The 16,568-nt window shown below is 41.6% G+C and overlaps 1 protein-coding gene across 4 annotated transcripts in view; it reads left to right on the forward strand.

Moving 5' to 3' along the window:
• The window catches only part of PTPRT (protein tyrosine phosphatase receptor type T), a 716,574-nt gene that overhangs the window by 603,761 nt on the left and 96,245 nt on the right, over positions 1 to 16,568 (forward strand). For all 4 annotated transcript variants that reach the window (XM_037915718.2, XM_043526952.1, XM_043526953.1 and 1 more), the window contains exon 14: positions 7,143 to 7,278. In XM_037915718.2, coding sequence (XP_037771646.1) covers positions 7,143 to 7,278 — 136 coding nt within the window. The remainder of the gene's footprint in view (positions 1 to 7,142; positions 7,279 to 16,568) is intronic.

Below are 16,568 nucleotides of genomic sequence, written 5' to 3' on the forward strand. Positions count from 1 at the left end.
TCCATTAAATCTTTTCTGATGCAACTTCCTGTTCTATGAATCCAAGCAGTCCAATTACTGTTCCTTGTGGACAGAAACCCCTTCAACTCAGAGGCCCAAGAGAAATCTTCTGAAAGATTTAGTTTATTGGAATAAACAATGCAGCTCAGATACAGTAAAACTCATTTTGGATTTTAAAGTTCCTTTTCCCAAAGAATGGATTGTTAATGTACCAGTCGCCACAGTGCCAGCTTTGTTCATGTTATGAAGCAGGGGAGGATTGAATTAGAAAGGTCGGATGCTCCAGTGAGCCTTAGGAAACTAACATTCTGTCACAATTTAGGACCAGTTTCCAATAGTTGCACATTACAGAAAAGCAGAGTCTGATGGGACATAGCTCTTTATGAATTGCAGTCACAATCAAGGATAGATGGATTAGAACCTTCGGCACCTGTGGGTACATTAATAAAGACAGCACTGATTGATGACTCACAAACCTGACTTTTGTGGGTTGGTCAGGTTCGTGGCTTTGGAGAAGAACTCATTCCCCCACTCTGCATTCTTTACATCTCTGCGGTGTGACGTAAGTTGTATCTTCTCCTGTTAATGAGCTCCTGGGACCATGCATTTTCTGCACTGCAGATTGCCTATACGCACACCAGTGAGAGGTGGGGTCATCTCATGGGGATAATGCATGAGACTGGGAGTCAGGAGACCTGGTTTCTATTTTTGACTCTGCCACTGATCTGTAAGAGCTTGGGAAAGGCCCTTCACTTTGTGCCTCTGTTTCCTCCTCTCCTTTGTCTTGTCTATTTAGAAAATAAACTCAGGGCAGACAACTATCTTACCAATATTTGTACACTGCCCTTCAAGATGGGTACTTGATCTCAGCTGTGGCCTTTCAAGACTATTGTAATATAAAAAATAAAATGGTAACCCCCTTGTGCTCCCCAAACACATACCTTACTATTCCAAGTATCAGGTTTTATTTAAGGGAAATAAATTTCTTCTACCAAACATGGTGGAAATCTCCACTAGGAGCTAGAAGGATAGTAACTACTAAACTCATTCTTTCTTGTGATCACCACACAATGCAGCTCTCCAGAAGGGAAAGTGTGGTCATTAAATAGAGTTGTACAAAGTCTTTCAGCTGTGTTTGGTGATATTTCTGTGAAACATCCCATTTGAACTATTTTACAAGCTTCCAAACCCATTGATCTTGAAAGGAGAGAAACAAAACCTAACTCAGAAAAGGGGTGGAGTAGAATGCTGAAGTCAAGGAGATGCATGCACCCATGGCTGAAAGGCACATGTGACAGCAGCAACAGTTGTCTTATGCATATACAATATTATTTGCCTTATGGACCACATGCTGCTAGAATAAAGATGTCGCCAGGCACTAAGAGCTGGTTGAATTCCAGCTGGCAGTACTAGTGATCATGAGGAATGTCGCCAATAGGAAAACACACACGACTTCTGATGCATTAAGAGAACTCTGGTCTGTTTCAAGTGACTGTTCCCTTGCAATGTTATAACAATGTGAGGCTTAGGAATTATTAATACTGTAAAATTATCAATTCCAAGACAGTTAGCTGAGGCAGGTTGACTCTCTTAAGATGGCTTGGAGAATTTGCGAAATGCAGCCTCTTCTTCTGAAAACCCAAGTGAAAAACAGCTTTTGCTGTATCTCCTGAGCGCTTGGAGTGAACTCAACCAATCAGGTAACTAAAATAAATAGTATGAGACTCAAACTGTGTAATCTCCATCATGCGACCTGTCTCAGCCAAGCGCTGAAATTTGATGAGTGAAATTTGTAATACCAGTGTCAGAAACTGTCTCAAAATATTTGAGGACATCGGATGGGGCAAAAACTGTTGTGTCCAATTTCGAACATGTGGCAGATGTTCTAACACCGTTTTCGAACACGACTATGTGTTCATGGATACAGTTTGCACTTAAATTAAAACTGATTAGGAGGACTTTTGAGTTTCAAGTCAAACACTTTGGACAGCTCAAGTATTAACCCGCCACAGGAAGAAAGCTGCACTTTTAGCATACATTCTGCTCTGTCAGGGAGTCAGGATTGTCCAGCTGATGGGATGTTCTGTGACTCTTAAACAACCTCACTCCAAGTCCTGGAGAGACAAAATGCAAATGGATATTATGTAAATCCTACTATGCACGTTTCATTTTCAATTCCTTGTATTTCTAGGTTACTTTTCATACTGAAGGATCCCAAAATGTTTTTCAGCTGTATGTACACAGGAATTATTTCTTACACACTAATCAACTCTGCTGGAAAGCGCTATAGGGTGGTGAGGCCCTTAGATTTAATTCTCATCTGAAATATGGACACTTCTAAGCACAGTATTCCCTGACAACATGCCAGACTGAAAGTGAAGAATGCCATCTCCTGAGTATGCTTCACGGCTTCCTGTAATGGCATAGGTTTTCCTTTAGATAACTGCTGTTAAGCCTGTTAGAGAAGATGTGGTTACAGCCTCAAAGGTGTATTATAGCATATAACTGATTGATTGATTTATACAGATATATAGGTGGGTCTATGATGACTGCAAAGACTGTCAAAAGACTTCAAAGCAGCCTCATAATCTCACCTTGAATCTTCAGCACTTCTCTTGCAGATGGCACTATATTTGGCAATTTGATATGGCAATACATAAGCTATGTTCAAAATATTACTACTGTAAATGGATAGCTATTATAAATGTTTGTTTTCAGACATCAAAGGATTTTGAACTCCTGACATAATGTAAGGTATTTTAAATAAAAAGGAATAGTATGAGACTCCAACTTTGTAACGTCCATCATGCAACCAGTCTCAGCCAAGTGCTGAAATTTGATTAATGAAATTTGAAATACCAGCATCCAAAACTGTCTCATAATATCTGAGGACACCCAAATGAGGCAAAAAGAGGAGAAGTAATTCTTCCACTCTACTCTGCACTGGCAAGGCCTCAGCTGAACTATTGTGTCCAGTTCTGGGTGCCACGTTTCAGGAAGGATGTTGACAAACTGGAGAAAGTCCGGAGGAGAACAACAAAAATTATTAAAGATCTGGAAAATATGACTTATGAGGAAAGATTGAAAAAAAATGGGTTTGTTGAGAAGAGAATACTGAGGGGGGACATGATGACCGTTTTCAAGTACATAAAAGGTTGTTACAAGAAGGAGGGTGAAAAATTGTTCTCGTTAACCTCTGAGGATAGGACAAAAAGCAATGGGCTTAAATTGCAGCAAGGAAGCTTTAGGTTGGACAGTAGGAAAACCTTCCTAACTGTCAGGGTAGTTAAGCATTGGAACAAATTGCCTAGAGAGCTTGTGTACTCTCCACCATTGGAGGTTTTTAAGTACAGGTTAAACAAACACCTGTCAGGAATGCTCTAGTTATTACATAGTCCTGCCTTGAATACAGGGGACTGGACTAGACCAGGTCCCTTCCAGTCCTAAGCATCTATCATTCTATGAAAAGTCAACATCACCCATTGTAATTAGGAAGAGCCTGCGGGGAAAAGACACCTGTTTCTATAAGTGATTCACAGAAACATTCTCAACCTTACCTGGTAGGATGTGTGTGATGGGGTGTATCAATGTGACACTACAACTAAAAGGGTTAAATTAAGGAGCAACTCTGGGACAAGGTGACCCCACCCAGCTGCACCTGCTTAATAGTGAGCCAACAGCTCTGAATGGGCCTGACAAGCCAGGGAGAAGGACCTACCCTGAGAGCTCCAGAGAAAGGGCAATGCAGAAACCTCCTCCTGGAGAGGAAGAACCTGTTGGTTGAGCCCAGTCGGTCTGAAGGTTCAACTAGTATCTCGTCTCTCACTACTGTGAGACAGACTGCAAGACTTTGACAAGAGAGCGGGTGGTAGGAAGGAGCCCAGGGAGGCAACCGTAAGGCACTCCTGTGTACTGGACATTTGGTAACCCTTACAGGGTCCTTCGAGGAGATAAGACTGAGTAATAACCTGACCAGAGAGTCAAGTTAATCCCCAATAAAAGACAGACCTCCACCAGGTGTGAAAGTGTCCCAGTGGAAAGACTAGAGGCATGGCAAACAGAGGTCTAAGCCCCTAACCACCAGGCAGTACCACCAGCAAACTCCATCCATCACAATGTGTCACTTGTCATGTGGACTGTCTCTAGTGAGTGGCCAGTTCACATTATTAAGGCAGTGTGGGGATGAATTTTAAAGGAGAACTTTCAAACTTAAAAGAAAAAAAAGCCCCTCCAGTCTACCACGGTGTGGAGTAAAGAGAGTTTCACATCAGAACTCTGGTTCTAAGCACCCTTGATCTTTGAGGACCAGTCTGGCTCTCTCTAGCCTCTCATCAAATTTTAGATTATTCGCCCAGTAGTGTGGAATTTCCATGTGTGTCTGAAAACAAAATGTCTGGAAATTAGTTTTTTCCTTTATTTACTTGTCATTGGTCCATGTTTGTCCTTCAACAGCTAACGAGAACAAAACACCCTCTTGAAACAGCATCTCCTGTTTGTTTTAGGGACAGATCCTCATCCCATTGAAGTCCATCAGTTTGGACAGGTTTGAGCAGTAGGAACTTATCTACATCCTGTGTAATTCTTTACTTGTTTTGTTTATGCAGATGTATTGTGATTCATATTGGCCAGTACAATCTTTTAAATCACATGACAAAATAATGACAAAAATTAATCAATGAGACTCCTGACTGTGTCTCAGAAAGTTGACTCAAACACTAACTAGTCTTGGTGAACAGAGAATCCATACAACTTTCCTTAAAGATCAGCACACTTGGGCTTTGTCAGACCAATCAGAGAAGCAAACTTCAGAGCCTTCTAATGAGAACAGTTTGCTTTCCACCCTTGGTCCCCCTTCCCAACCTATAAGTGTTCAACTTTGAGGGCTGCAAGTATGAGGACCCAGCTGACTTCAGCAGACAAGGTGGCTCATGCAGTCAGGTTCTGATCTTGGTTGTAAATTCAAGTAATCACAAGGAAGTCAGATATTGTATCAGTAGCTAAATAAATAATAGCAACAATGCAATTGACATCAGCATTTGTCCCATAGTCTCTAAGGCAATCACAATTCAAAATGTGACATTACCCAGAGTACAATCTGGACTGCTGAACAGCAGTGTCCTTAATTCTCTAGCCTGGGGTGTCTTTTATGCTGCTATGCTGTCAGAACACCCACTCCTGGCCTGTTCACACAGCCATCAGCATGCAAATTCACTCCCAGAGCATTCTGCCCAGTCACTCATTAATTATGTACAGGGCAATTCTTGCAAGCTCTTAGTCCCAACCTTGTTCCCCCAGTAATATGTGTCTTGTACTGTCCAGCAAACCCCATTGAACAATGCAAGCTCATAGGAAGTCCGTCATTTCATCAAAGGAAAATGATATATGCACCAGCATTGTTATCCCAAATAGAGTTTCCTACACACTGATTAATCCAAACACACTGGTTAAGATAAAACAATAAGATATGTTTATTAACTGCAGAAAGATAGATTTTAAATTATTACAAGTGTTGATGCATAAAAGTCAGGATTGGTTACAAAAGAAAATAAAGGAGTAATATGCAAGCTAATACCTAACTTAACAAGCTAAGTGAATGTAAAAGAAAAGGTTTTGTCTCACCATACGCTGTTGTAAATTTTGCAGGCTGGATCTCATTTCAGCCTGGGACCACTCTGTCTTAGTTTAGTTCTTTGAGAGTTGATGCCATGAGCAGAGAGATGGGAGTAGGATAGGTGAAGTCAAATGTTTCCTCCCTCTTTATAATTTAGTCTCATGTGCTAGAAACATCTGTGCTGAGTCATGGTGCCGTGCAGTCCATTGTGGATGTGAGGTTTGAATAGTCCCTGTGATGAAGTATAAATTTCTTGTTTACACCTCCCATCAGCTGAAGGATGGCTGCTTAAGTAGGTGATGGCCGTTTAACACGTGTCTGGGGTGCTAGCGTATCTTTGTCTCTGAAAAATTGGTTTGTAGGACCCAGAATTACTATGTATTTCAGTTACAATCATACAGTAGAATCTTATACCCTCACATATAGTGTTGCTACACATATTTTAACAGAATAATGATATTCAGCAAATTATGACTTTTCAAAGATACCTCACAAGGCATACTTTGTACAAAATGAATCATAGTAGGAGTGGTGGGTGAAATTCTGTGGCCTGCGTTGTGCAGGAGGTCAGACTAGATGATCATAATGGTCCCTTCTGACCTAAATATCTATGAATCTATGAATCTATGAATAGTCTTGTAAAAGTGGTAACCATAATAATATAGACTGTCACACAAAACCTTTAGGCTTTCTGAATCAAACTCAACCCATTTAAATTGTATCTGGAGGGAAATCAATGCAGGAGCTAGTGAAGTCTACATGGCATAGGTGTAATAGGCTTCCCATGAGTAGCACCACTAAATAATTGGGCAGCCACATTCTACAAAGTGATCAACTACTGAAGGGGAAACAGAACCTTGAAGTCAGACCTTGGCAAGTAAGTGAAAGAGGAAATGCTTTTCAAAGAGTAAGTTTATAAATATATTTGATATTTAAATGCACATGGTGTACATTTTCTGTTGAGGTGAAAATTGCGTTGCCTTGCCAAAGACAGAAGAACTCATACGTGGAACAAAGGAAATGATTTGAGGGGCAAGAGGGTTGGTTTGTGTGTTTGGATTAATGTTTGTTGATGTGTAATCAGTGTAGTGGCAAATACATATTTTTTCCTACTGCAGAAGAAAAAATATTGCTACAAAACTATTATGGGGCTGCTTCACTGTAAACTTTGTGCTGGTTGCTATTTCTGTCCCTAAGATTAGCACCTGCAGCTAAACTTAAATTAAATTTATAACTGCTATTAATTTTCCTGTTTCTGGGTATAAGCTGATTACTATCTGAAGAAGACTTTTTCCCCGATAGTATAATATTGTAAAATTAATCAGGTGTATTATATTGGGGCTTTACACCTCCCTCTGAAATATCTGGTACTAGCCACTGCTGAAAGCAGTAGATCAGGCTAGATGGACAGTTTGTTTGCTGCAATTTGTTGATATGTGTATCATTAGGTTTTAACTATTCAAATCTGATCACTATGGGATATTTTCTACAGGTTCTAATTTTTATTTCCTTCCTCCCTCTACCTTTTAAGGAGCTTCCACCCAGAATTCCAATGCAGTGGAGCCCGAAAAGCAAGCTGACAACACAGTGAAAATGGCTGGGGTTATAGCTGGCCTTCTGATGTTTGTTATTATCCTCTTAGGAGCAATGCTCACCATCAAAAGGAGGTAAGTCTCTGCTTTGCTTCCATTGTAGAGCTACTGGCTGGGACTCCTTGTATTTTATTGAAGCTGTTACCTCAGTAGAGATAAAATGTTTCACTTGTGTTCATGTGGTGGAAAGGATTTGGGGGGTGGTGGTGGTTGTTATTTATTTGTATCAACGTAGCACCTACAAGCCCGGGCCCCGTTGTGCTGGGCACTATACAAACCCAGAACAAAAAGACAGTCCATGTCCCAAAAAGCTTACAATCAAAGACAAGGGACAAAAGATGGAGACAGACATTTGGAAGAAGACATTGGAAACAATGATACAGTATTGGACAGCCTGACGGACAGTGGTTTCAGCCCATCAGCAGCTTAAACATTGTCAAGTGTTTTGGAGGCATCATGGGAAAAGAGTTTTGAGGAGGGTGTTGAAGGAGGATAGTGTGTCAGTTTTGTGGATATTTACTGGGAGCTTCTCCCAAATGAGGGGCAGCATGGGAGAAAGCACAAAGGGCCTTGTTTGAAAAATTAACAACTGGGCAATAGAAGCTGGCATCATGAGGCAGGAATCAAGATCTCCAAAGTGACTGAGAGATGATAGGTAGGGCAGGAGTAGGCCATGAAAGGCCTTGAAAGTGAATACAAGTAGCTTATGTTTGATGTGATAGAAAATGGGAAGCCAGTGGAAGGATATAAAGAGAGGAGTGACGTGGTCAAAGTGACAAGCTAGGAAAATCTTTGCAGCACCATACTGAATGGATACCAGTGGGGCAAGGTTGCATTTATCAAAGCCACAGAGAAGGATGCTGCAATAATCAAAATGCAAGATGATGAGAGCATGGACAAAGAATTTTAGCTGTGTGTGTGGATAGGAAAGGCCCTATCATAGAGATGTTATGCAGAAAGAATGAGCAAGATGTAGACATAGTCTAGATGTGTGGACCTAGAGAGAGGGCCAAGCTGAAGAAGGCAGGTAGAATGGGGATACTGTCCACAGGGATTGAGAAAGGAGGTAGCAGGGAGGGGCAGCGGGGAGATTAGAAGGAAACAGGTCTGAAGGGGGAGATCTGTGAGTTGTCAAAATGGATGTGGTAGTTGAATTTGCATTTGTGGATGACATTATCCAGAGATAAGGCATGGAGAAAAAAGAGAAGGGGACCAAGTCCTGTGGAATCCCCCACAGAAAATTGGTGGGAGGATGAGGACCCTCCAGAGGACACACTGGAGCGATTATAGAGGTAGGGGAGACGACTGAGTCCTGGAAACCAGTGGAGGACAGGATTTCAAGAAGAGGAGCATGGGCAAGTGTGTTGAAGGTGGCTGACAGGTAAAGGAGTATGGGGACGTAGTATTCTAAGTTTTGGCAAAGAAGATGTCATTAGAAACTGGTGAGAGTGGTTTCAGTGGAGTGCTAGGGGTGGAGGCTGGATTGGGAAGGTCTGGGACAGAACTGAAGGTGATTATCGACAGCATGTTCAATGATCTTAGAGATGAAAAGAGAGATGGGGCAAGGGGGGGTCAATGGTGGGTTTTTGTAAGATGGGAGAGAGTAAAGCATGTTTGTAGTGTGAGCTAGAGAGAGTGAGAAGTTAAAAAGAAGAGTAAGAGCTGAAACGAGAATGGGCCCAGGGCAGTGGGACAAGTAGAGAAGTTAGAGGAGGAAAGCAGAGAAGAAATATTCTAGCTTTGAGATTTTGTCCAGGGGAATTAGAGGACTATGTGAATCAGACTACAATAGTAAATCTGGTTGAATTGTCTGGTTTTGACTTGTATGTATGAAGGAGGCACTTGTGGTTAGAGCATGGACCTAAAACCTGGAGTGCTGGGTTCTAGACTAGATTCTGCAAGTCACTGCATAACCTTGGGAAAGTCACTTTGCCTGTCTGAGAAAAGGGTAACAATACCTCAAAGATGTGTTGAGAGCTTATTTTGTAAAGCATTTTCAGATCCTCGGATGAATGATGCTATATATGTGCAAAGTAGTGTTATTAAAATGAAATTTGAGCTGTTTTGCAGTTTGGAATTTTACTCTGTTTTGCACATTTCTTAAACTTGTCATTATTTTACAATTATCCTTCATTGTGCCTTTGGAGAGAGAGAGAAGATGCAATTTTGCAGATGCATGCAGGATTCCCATGTGATTTCTAAATGACTGGCTGTGAAATATGGCAGAGATTTCAGCAGAAAATTGCTTTATTTTATTATTATTTTTTTAATTTATTTTTTTTTATGTGAGAGGGTTAGGATGCTGGAGTGGCTTATTCTAGGGTGATTATTACCCTGCCAAGCGTGGTGTGTTTGTGCTTGCTTAGAGACAGCCATTTCCTTTGGAATATGAGTTCAGCTGGACAGAGCATTAACATCTTTCAGTGGGGATAAGTGATTTCTGAGAGTTTGGTTTTGTTCATGTTTGGTTGAAACTGTCTGAAATTGTTGCTGCTGTGGATAGAAGCAAAGTTTTCAAGCAGTTCGTCTTTGTGTGACGGTGTGCTACTCTGAAATCTGTGCTTTCTTTGTGAACCATTGGTTCTCAAACTTTGAAATAGAGCATAACTTGTAGCTGGCTTTTCTGTTATCATTGTAAGAGCTATTACCATGTAACATACAGATATGATTCAGAAAACAGATAGGACACAGATACGTTTCGTACCAAGGAGGGATTTTCTGTGTGTTGGGAGTTTTTTGTGAGTTACTTTTCTAATGCTCTCTCTACTTTTCAACATGATTGTTGTGGTCAGTTGTTGGCTGCGTATGTGTTTATTCAGTGTGTGCTGTCCCAGCTCTGCGCAGATGGCGGAGATATCAGACCTTAATTAAACTGCCCAATAAATTTACAGACTTGGTTTTTAGCAAAGGCACCCAGCTAGGTTTATTGTTAATGAAGCATGGTAACAGCACCTGGCAGACTCTACGCGGATACGAAGACATGTATGCTTGTGACAATGGACGCAGCTTAGTTAGTAGTGGGACTTTCCACTGCTCCCTAGCCTGGTCAAAGATACTCCCTTTGAGATACATTTTTGTACCCCAATACAAACAAGTTAGTACTGCCCCTTTGACATAGTTAGTTACTGCCCCCTGACGTCACTAGTTATTACCCAGTATTTTGTACATGTTGGTTTAGTTCAGGGGTCGGCAACCTTTCAGAAGTCTTCATTAATTCACTCTAATTTACCGAGTCTTCATTTATTCACTCTAATTTAAGGTTTTGCGTGCCAATAATACATTTTAAAGTCTTTAGAAGTTCTCTTTTTCTAAGTCTATAATATATAACTCAACTCTTGTTGTATTTAAAGTAAACAAGGTTTTTAAAATGTTTAAGAAGCTTCATTTAAAATTAAATTAAAATGCAGAGTCCCCCGGACCGGTGGCCAGGACCCAGGCAGTGTGAGTGCCACTGAAAATCAGCACGCGTGCCATAGGTTGCCTACCCTTGGTTTAGTTAAAACATCTTTATTATGTACTGTACTGTACTGTCATCCTAACCTTATCTTTAAAAGGGGTCAGTGTGTTCCTGTTATCCTTAGGAAATATTTTTGTACCCTCCTTAATATCGGGATGTGTTTGCGTAAGCGCTCTGTGACTAGCACTTCTTAGGAATGTGTATTTCTGTAATATCAGCCCTGTTCTTGCCAAATTCTGTAAGCAGGCCCTGTCTCATACCAGGCCTCTAATACAAGGGCTTATGTCTCAGGCTCTCTTCCTACTACATTTCTGATCCTAGATGAAATCTGAGCTGCCTGATCGCACGCCGCCTTAGTTAGACAGCTACTACTGTTTACACATGTGAGTAGCCCCATTGACTTTGGTGGGTCTGCTAGCATAAATACGAACTACTCATGTGACTGAGGGGTTGCAGGGTAAGGCACTCGTTCCTAGACAGTATTAAAACTTTCCTTCAGCTTATTTGCCCCTGCTCGTAGTGCACGCTGCTGACATTTCAAAGAAAGGCACACAAGATATGCCCACAAAAATGCATGTTCATTCATTGCGCCCATTGACACATGCAAATAAAATAATACTTGAGGATGTAAATTGTCCGTTAATTACATCGCTACTGAGTGCCTTAAAAACCAATTAGAGAGACAAAGTGGATGAGGTAATATTTTTATTGGACCAACTTCTGTTGGGGAGAGAGACAAGCTTTTGAGCCACACAGAGCTCTTTTTCAGGTCTGGGAAAGATGCTCCCAGCATCACAGCAAAATGCAAGGTGGGGCATATTGCTTAGCATAAGTAATTGGCACATATTCGAAGGGACCATTTAAGGTAAAGTGTCCCGTTAACACCTCTGTACTCATAGGACAAAAAGAGGGAGTCGGTGGGTTATAGATTATTGTAAGAAGCCATAAATCCAGTGTGTCTGTTCAGTCCATGCTTTTTAGTGTCCAGCGGAGTAATGAATTTAAGCTCCCAGGCTCATCTTTAAGCTCCCAGGCTCATCTTTTGAAAGTGTTGTGCCGGTTTCCTTTGAAGATGAGGACTGATAAGTCAGATATAGCGTGATCGCTTGATGAACAGCATTCGCCCACCGGTGATAGGGTTGAGGGGGAGAAGGGATTTGAACAGGGATCTGCCACAGCTCACGTGAGTGCCCTAACCACTGGGCTATGGGATATTCTGATGTGAGGCTCCCTCAATCTCTTCTATTGAAGCTGTTGCGCTTTGGATAAATAATTAGAGTCACTGGAACAGGGGGACTGGATCCCGGGCCTCCCCATCTTCAGGCTACAGGGTCATGCTCATGCTTGTGTGCGCACATGTGCTCTCTCTCACCCTGAGTCATTCACCCCACCCCATACCTTCTTGCTAAAACAGGATAAGGCACGTAAGTATAAAGAGGATTCCTAGCTCTGAATCACAACAGGACATAGACACCTTGCTGCAGCCCACGCTTAGGTGTCAATATTTGTGAGAGGGGTGGGTCTTAGCGCATACCCCTCTAGATGGCATCTTCCACTGGTTAGCTTAGACAACTCCCCGCCTAGCACACTAGCTTATGTTAATTGTGGAAAAGGTGCTTATTTCTCCCCATTCGTTGTACAGGAGGTTAGGTGCCTAACTCAGACTTTGTGTATCGCCATGATTTTACCAAACGCGTAAAAGTTAGGCAGTATGACATAGTAGCGTCACAATGCCTAATTCTTTTTGTGCATCCCGGCCCTGGTTCCTTTCAGCATTGATAGCCTCTCTCATAATTCTGTTGGCCTGTGGTGTCTTGTTATAAATCATATATATTGCTGTGAAGAAAACAAACAGCACCTTTCTGATGGTGATCAGAAATCCAGTATCAAGGGATACAGTTTTTCTTTAGCTTAGGTTAGTCCAGTCAGAGACTTAAGGATACTCTTATGAAGTAATATACTGTAAATACTTGGGAGATACTCATTTTCTGTAAGTATCTTTTGTTAATTTGGGGTTAAAAGCACAAATGAGCAAAGTTTGCATAAGCAGACATGTTTTGCTTGGACCTGTATAGTAGTACTGTAAATGTTTCAGTGACAGTACCTGGAGATGTTAAAATGCATCGAGTTCGTCTTAGTATGTGGGGTGTTTGTAATAAATTCTGATCAGAAAAGAAGTTTGAGTTCCAAATTTTGCCATAGACCATGTGCTAATTTTCAGGATTTGCAGTACATGGAAGTGAACTCCTGCACAGAATCATAGAAATGTAGGACTGAAAGGGACCTCAATGATCATTTAGTCCAGTACCTTGCATTAAGGAAGGACTAAGTACCTGAGAGGTGTTAACCTCTTCTTAAACACCTCCAGTGATGGGGATTCCACAACCTCCCTTGATAATTTGTTCCAGTCCTTAACTACCCTTACAGATAGGAATTTTTTCCTAATGTCTAACCTAAATCTCGGGTGCCTCAGTTTAAGCCAATTACTTTTTGTTCTGTCCTCAGTGGTTAAGGAGAACAATTTATCATCTTCCTTTTTATAACAGCCTGTTACATACTTGAATACTTTTATCATGTCCCCCTTTAGTCTTTTCCAGACTAAACAAACTCAGTTTTTTCAATCTTTCCTTGTAGGTCATATTTTCTAGAGTAGACCTTTTGCTGCTCTCCTTAGGACTTTCTCCAATTTGTCCACATCTTTCCCAAAGTGTGGTGCCCAGAACTGGACATGATACTCCAAATGAGGTCTCATCCGTGCTAAGTAGAGTGGAAGAATTAATTCTTGTGTTTTGCTTACCATGTTTGTGCTAATACATCCCAGAATGACGTTTGCTTTTTTAGCAACAGTATTCCATTATTAACTCTTATTTAGTTTGTGATTCACTATAAACCCCAGATTCTTTTCTGCAGTATTCCATCCTAGGCAATCATTTCCCATTTTGAATACTTGCAATTGATTATTCCTTCCTAAGAGTAGTACTTTGCATTTGTCCTTATTGAATTTCATCCTATTTATTTCAGATCATTTCTCCAGTTTGTCAAGATCATATTGAATTCTAATACTTTCCTTCAAAGTGCTTGCCATCCCCCTCAGCTTGATATTGTCCACAAACTTTATCAGTGTACTCCCTATGCCATTATCCAAATAATTTATGAAGATATTGAATAGAACTGGACCCAGGTCTGATCCTTCCAGGACCCCATCCAATATGCCCTTCCAGCTTGACTGTGAACCACTGATAACTACTCTCTGAGTATGGTTTTCCAATCAGTTGTGCACCCACCTTGTCATAGGTTCATCTAGGCCAGTGGTTCTTAACCTTTACTGCAGCCTGCACCCCTTTGGTTCTCAAAATATAGTATGTTCTTGCACCCCTTATCAAAAATCTTTGAAGTAGGTCAGTTCTTTAAACCTAGATATATCATAACTATAGAACGAAGGAGAGAGAATTATATATTTATTTTAATTTCGCAGTAAAATTGAGAATACATGAAAAATTACACACTTTTTTTTAAGTTTACCGGCTCAGTGACTCTTCCACTGTTGCTTTTGTTCAATGATGTTTGAGAAACGAGGAACTTTTTTTGAAATAGCCACACGCATGTCATCACTCGCATTTAGGCGGTTTCTGGCCTTTGTTTTGATGTGTAAGAGTGATGAAAATCCTCTCTCACACCAGTATTTAGTCACAAATGGCACAAGGATCTCCAGCGCTGTCTTCGCCAGTTGGGGAAACAGTGCTAGTTGAGCACACAGAAATTCTCAAGCTTCATTGTCTCAAACTCCATTTGTCCAAAGTAGTCGTACTTACGTGCCTGTGCTTAATTTGTTTTTCGATGATTTACCTTGTGAAAAAATTTGGCGCGTCTCGCACTCCCAGAAAGGGCATCTCGCACCCTCAGAGGGCACGTCCACCCCAAGTTAGGCTATATTTCCCTAGTTTACTTATGAGAAGGTCATGTGATACAGTCTCAGAAGCCTTACTAAAGTCAAGATATATCACATCTACTGCTCCCCCCATCCACAAGGCTTGTTACCTTGTCAAAGAAGGATATTAGGTTGGCGTGACATGATTTGTTCTTGACAAATCCATGTTGACTGTTCCTATTATCACCTTATTATCTTCTAGGTGCTTACAAATTGACTGTTTATTTGTTCCATGTTAGATGGGGTGGGATCTGAGTTACTACAGAGAATTCTTTCCTGGGTATCTGGCTAGTGAATCTTGCCCACATGCTCAGGGTTCAGCTGATCGCCATATTTGGGGTCAGGAAGGAATTTCCCTCCAGGGCAGATTGGAAGAGGCCCTGGGGGGGTTTTGCCTTCCTCTGCAGCATGGGGCATGGGTCACTTGCTGGAGGATTCTCTGCTCGTTGAACCCTTTAAACCACGATTTGAGGACTTCAATAGCTCAGACATAGGTGAGAGGTTTTTCGCAGGAGTGGGTGTGTGAGATTCTGTGGCCTGCGTTGTGCAGGAGGTCAGACTAGATGATGGTCCCTTCTGATCTTAATATCTATGAATCTTCCCAAGGACTGAAGTTAAGATGAGTGGTCCATAATTCCCTGGGTTGTCTTTGTTCCCTTTTTTATAGATAGGTGCTATATCTGACCTTTTCCAGTCCTCTGGGATCTCGTCCATCCTCCACGAGTTCTCGAAGATAGTCGTTAATGGCTCAGAGATTTCTTCAGTCTGTTCCTTAAGGATTCTAGGATTTATTTCATCAGGCCTGCATGCATGCTCACAAATAGGTTCCACAGATTAGGATCTCTCCATCATTAACATTTCAGTCTTTTCCCTGGTTCCTTTCTTGGTCCCAACTTTGTGCCATTTCTTATGCTGTTCCCTGTAATTGGTAGAGACTCACATATCTTTGTTTTCCAACCCCCCCCCCCTCTTCTGTCAACTTCCTCTACAAAATCCACTCGTTCTATGAAGCTTTCCTGCGCTGGTCCACTCCTTGGTCTGCATATCTTTAAAAATATCTGCTGGATTCTTACTCACTGCTGATCTGGCCCGTCACTGCTTCTCCAGCTCCCAACACAAGAGTTTGAAAATATCATCATAGAGGAGCCTCGGAAGTGGAATTGCAGGGAGGTAATTTTATTTCTTCAAAGATGGTGAGCCAGATCCTCAGCTGGTGTAAATCAGATTGCGTCCATTGACATCACTGATCGCAGTGGAGCTGTGCTGATCTACGCCATCTGAGGATTTGGTCCATCATCACTGTGTAATCCTCACTCTTGCATTGTAAGATGGAGAGCCAGCAAAAGGCTAGGTGACCAATGAGTAAGAATCCTAAGAAGCAGAGGTAAGTAACTGGTTGTGTCCAAGTTGGATTTTAAGCTTTTTCGAAGCAGAAATTGTCATCAACTTTGTTTGGTAAAGTGCTTATGTGTGGTTACTGCACCATATAAATAGTCATTCTTTAGTGACCAGGAGGAAACTCAGAGGCTACTTTATAGAGTTAACGGGTTGTTTATGTTGTATGTATATACAGTCACTAGATTATTGTACTTTTTCACATCCTTTTGATTGAGGTGGGAAGAGTAGACAATGTTCGGACCCATACCTGTATGACAGGTTGGACCCTTTGGGAAGCCACCTGAGGCGCTGAAGATACCACTGAGTCTACCTGTTCTGCCAGCATGGGCCCCCTTTACTCTCTTGCTGAGCCAGGCTCTTAAAACCTCCTCTAACACACACACACAGACAGGGCCACACCCAGCTGCAGATCAGCTCTGGGAAGATTCAGCTTAAGGGACTTGCTCCAGCACTCAGAAGTCCACCTCCCTTGGAGTACAGACCCAAAGATATATTATGAAATTTGCCTCTTCCCTCAATGTGGAAGAGAGATGTGCACACTTCTTGCCCCCACCCCCCAGTTAGAAATTGTATAAACTAGGT

Source organism: Chelonia mydas, chromosome 13, assembly GCF_015237465.2.
Source record: "Chelonia mydas isolate rCheMyd1 chromosome 13, rCheMyd1.pri.v2, whole genome shotgun sequence".
In the NCBI taxonomy this organism is placed as follows: Eukaryota; Metazoa; Chordata; order Testudines; family Cheloniidae; genus Chelonia; species Chelonia mydas.